The sequence below is a fragment of the Ruditapes philippinarum genome, unplaced genomic scaffold (assembly GCF_026571515.1).
Source record: "Ruditapes philippinarum isolate M1 unplaced genomic scaffold, ASM2657151v2 ctg21498_1_1_1_1, whole genome shotgun sequence".
Classification (NCBI taxonomy): domain Eukaryota; kingdom Metazoa; phylum Mollusca; class Bivalvia; order Venerida; family Veneridae; genus Ruditapes; species Ruditapes philippinarum.
The window spans coordinates 1-3,428 of record NW_026860879.1 but is presented as its reverse complement, the minus strand read 5'-3'; the positions used below and the strand labels follow the sequence as shown (position 1 = coordinate 3,428).

The following is a 3,428-nucleotide window of genomic DNA, read 5'->3' as shown; positions in this document are numbered from 1 at the left end:
GGCCACGAGATAATAAGTCGTGGCAACGAGATAATATCTTGAGGCCTCAAGATAATAAGTCGTGGCCACGAGATAAAATAAAACTGCAAATGTCACCTCTATGCCTATATATTAAGTCGTGGCCACGAGATGATAAGTCGTGGCCACAAGATAATAACTCGTGGCCACGAGATAATAAGTCGTGGCAACGAGATAATATCTTGGGGCCTCAAGATAATAAGTCGTGGCCACGAGATAAAATAAAACTGCAAATGTCACCTCTATGCCAATATATTAAGTCGTGGCCACGAGATGATAAGTCGTGGCCACAAGATAATAACTCGTGGCCACGAGATAATATCTTGAGGCCACAAGATAATAAGTTGTGGCCACGAGATAAAATAAAACTGCAAATGTCACCTCTATGCCACCGTACATGCTTATCTGAGTAAGATATTCATAGAAATAAACTGTTTTAATTTAGATCCATTATGAGGCAAAGAACCCCACCCACACCCTGACAGAAGAGGCTCCATGCCTTGACACCCAGGAGCAGACTACAGTGTTTGATATCAGTGGGCCTCTAACAGCAACACCATTACAACTGCCAGATGATTGTGTAAATTTGGAAACTTGGGCAACAGTCGCAAGCAATGCCCAGACATTCCAAGTGCCCCAAGTGTACCATGTTCAGTGCCAGACACCAGCTTTGGTAAGTTGTAACCCTTGACAAAATTTTTGTTTAACTTTACAATTATTAAGTATGAAAAAATAATATGATAATGTTTGGCAATATTGGCAGAAGACATGTGTATATTCAGTGACCATGTTTCAGTAATTTTTGGATTTAGATAATTCTGTGGCAAATTATACAAATATTTATGATGGCAGGTTTGTATATCAGGTATTATAATACTGCATGTATGTAACGTCACATTTCATTGAATAATCATGACGTTTATATAGTTTTATATAACACGGCTGCTGTCAAGTTATTGAGAAATCTCGCTTTTTTCTCAAAAAAGGAGGTCTGCCCTGTTATAAATTCCTTAACATGTAAATACTCCTGACAGATTAAATGACCATATATAAACAATTGTTTGCAATATAACCCTAGCCTAGCGACTCAGGTTATATTTTCGAACAACCGTTTATATAGGGCCATATAACCTGTCAAAAATCTTAATAACTAATATTATAATTATATACATATTATGTATGTATAAGATCTGTAATACACATGTATGCATATCTGTAATAGAACGTATGAATTCACTTTATTAGGTGCTAGACCTATTACAAACTGTAGGTCGTAGATTTGAATCCTTCTAATCATTCGTTAGCTCAACTTTAAAAAAAATGTGGACCTATCGTCATGACCCGTTGGTTATCAATGGTTAGCTTTTCATTAAGGTCCGTTTTCTCATAAACTATATGAGCCGTGTCACGACAAAACCAACATATTGGGTTTGCGCCCAGTCTGATCAGGATCCATGCTGTTCGCTTACAAACCCTGTTACAAGTAGAGAAACTGATAGCGAACAGCATGGATCCTGATCAGACTGCGCGGATGCGCAGGCTGGTCTGGATCCATGCTGGTCGCAAACCCATTATGTTGGTTTTGTCATGACACGGCTCATATATTATTTCGTTATCTAGAAAAATGGAGCGCGCTATTCATGGACAGGTTTAACCGTCTTGTTTTCTATTATTTTTAACCAGTTTGTTTAATATATTGAGGGAAAATTTACTTTATTATATTTTGTAAAACTGGCACCATCTTTAGAAGTCAATATTAAAATAAGTGCTAAAGTTTATGTTCGTCTCTCTCTATCGGGTGGCGAGGGTAAGCAAACCCAAACACACAAGTACATGTACTCTTGTCATTAAAATTGATGTTATGGTTTTATTTTATATCAATCATACATCTATTTCAGTGGACTGCTGACAAAGTAAGAGCACCACAGGTTTCTTGTGGAACACAGACAGAATGGGAGCAAGATCTTCAAAATGACTTGAAGATACCCACACCAACTACTAGTGTGTGCGAGGACAGCTTCCTCTCTGGTTTGAATCATTCGCGAGAAGATGAAAGTTTGGATGTAACATGGGAGCCATCACATGATGATGATGGAGACAGTGATGATTGTGAACAAATGGAGAGGGAAGGAAGTCAGAGCCAGGTGGCTAGCCGAAAATTTATTGTTTCAGAGACATGTTTAAATAAATTGTTAAGTAAGTGCTCAACATGTAACAAGCCTGTTGTTGTAGATAAAATAGTGAAAGGCTGCCTTCTTGTATGCACTAAGACATGCAGTTACTGCAATGAGACAGACACATGGGAAAGTCAGCCAACATTTGGTGGGTTGGCTGAAGGACACTTAGACCTCTCAGCAGCCATCATGTTTTCGGGCAGTACAACTGCCAAGTTCCTCAGAGCTTTAAGGTTTGCTGGGATTTCATGCTTCAATGATAGCACGTTTTATAACATTCAGAAGCATTATTTATCTCCATCAATTGAGCATGTCTGGAAAACACACCAAAACAAACTTATCAACGACATCCGTGGTAGAGGTTCTCCACTTATTCTTGGAGGGGATGGACGGTGTTGCTCGCCAGGACACACAGCAAAGTATGGCACATACAGTGTGATGGATCTGGACTCCGGGAAGATTCTAGACATACAATTAGTACAGGTTCGACAGTCTTATACTTTATTGAGTTTTATAAACCTTTAATTTTTATATTCGAGTCCGATTGGACACTAACTGATAGCTAAGTGATAAATGCTAAAGTAACATTATTCCCATCCAAGGGTATATTATGAGTGCACAGATGAAAGTCAAAATAAATTTACATTTTGTCATCCCTTTCAATTTTATAATCAACTTTGCATAAATGATAAATAACTCATGTGGCCGTGGAAGTTTTCTGTAAATGTTCAAATTTATTTACCATTTTCCAATATCAACTTTTTAAAGTATAAATATATGTTTCTCATGAGACATTATGTCAGTCTCATAAGAAGTTGTATCCACAAGGTTTTTCCTCACTGACATATTTTACTTGTAAGAAGAAAATAATCATGCCATTCCATAGCTGCTGTTGATAAAAACGATATTTATGTTTCAGTGGTACTTTTCTGTCCATCAACAATATTTGAAAGATATTGATATTTTGATGAATATATTTAGTATCTGGATATAATGGAAATTCCCCAAAAACTTATAATCAATATACATTTCATTGAATCAGTGAAGAACATGTCACTTTTGTGCCACCATTTATACATACTTTTATTTCAACATACATGACTATTGATTTATTAATTTACAGAGTAATGAGGTAAAAAATTCACATGCAATGGAGCTGGAAGGACTCCAGAGATCTTTGTCATTCCTGCTTGACGATTGCAAGCTTTTAATTTCTCACCTTGTGACAGACAGACA

At 37.0% G+C, this 3,428-nt stretch overlaps 1 protein-coding gene across 1 annotated transcript; it reads left to right on the top strand.

Moving 5' to 3' along the window:
* Nucleotides 1–201: 201 nt before the first annotated feature.
* LOC132713698 (uncharacterized) lies at nt 202–3,423 on the top strand (the record flags this gene model as incomplete). The annotated part of the gene is made up of 3 exons (XM_060696373.1): nt 202–691; nt 1,917–2,675; nt 3,316–3,423. Coding segments are annotated over exons 2-3 (648 nt in total), but the record flags the coding sequence as incomplete, so codon positions are not given.
* Nucleotides 3,424–3,428: the final 5 nt, after the last annotated feature.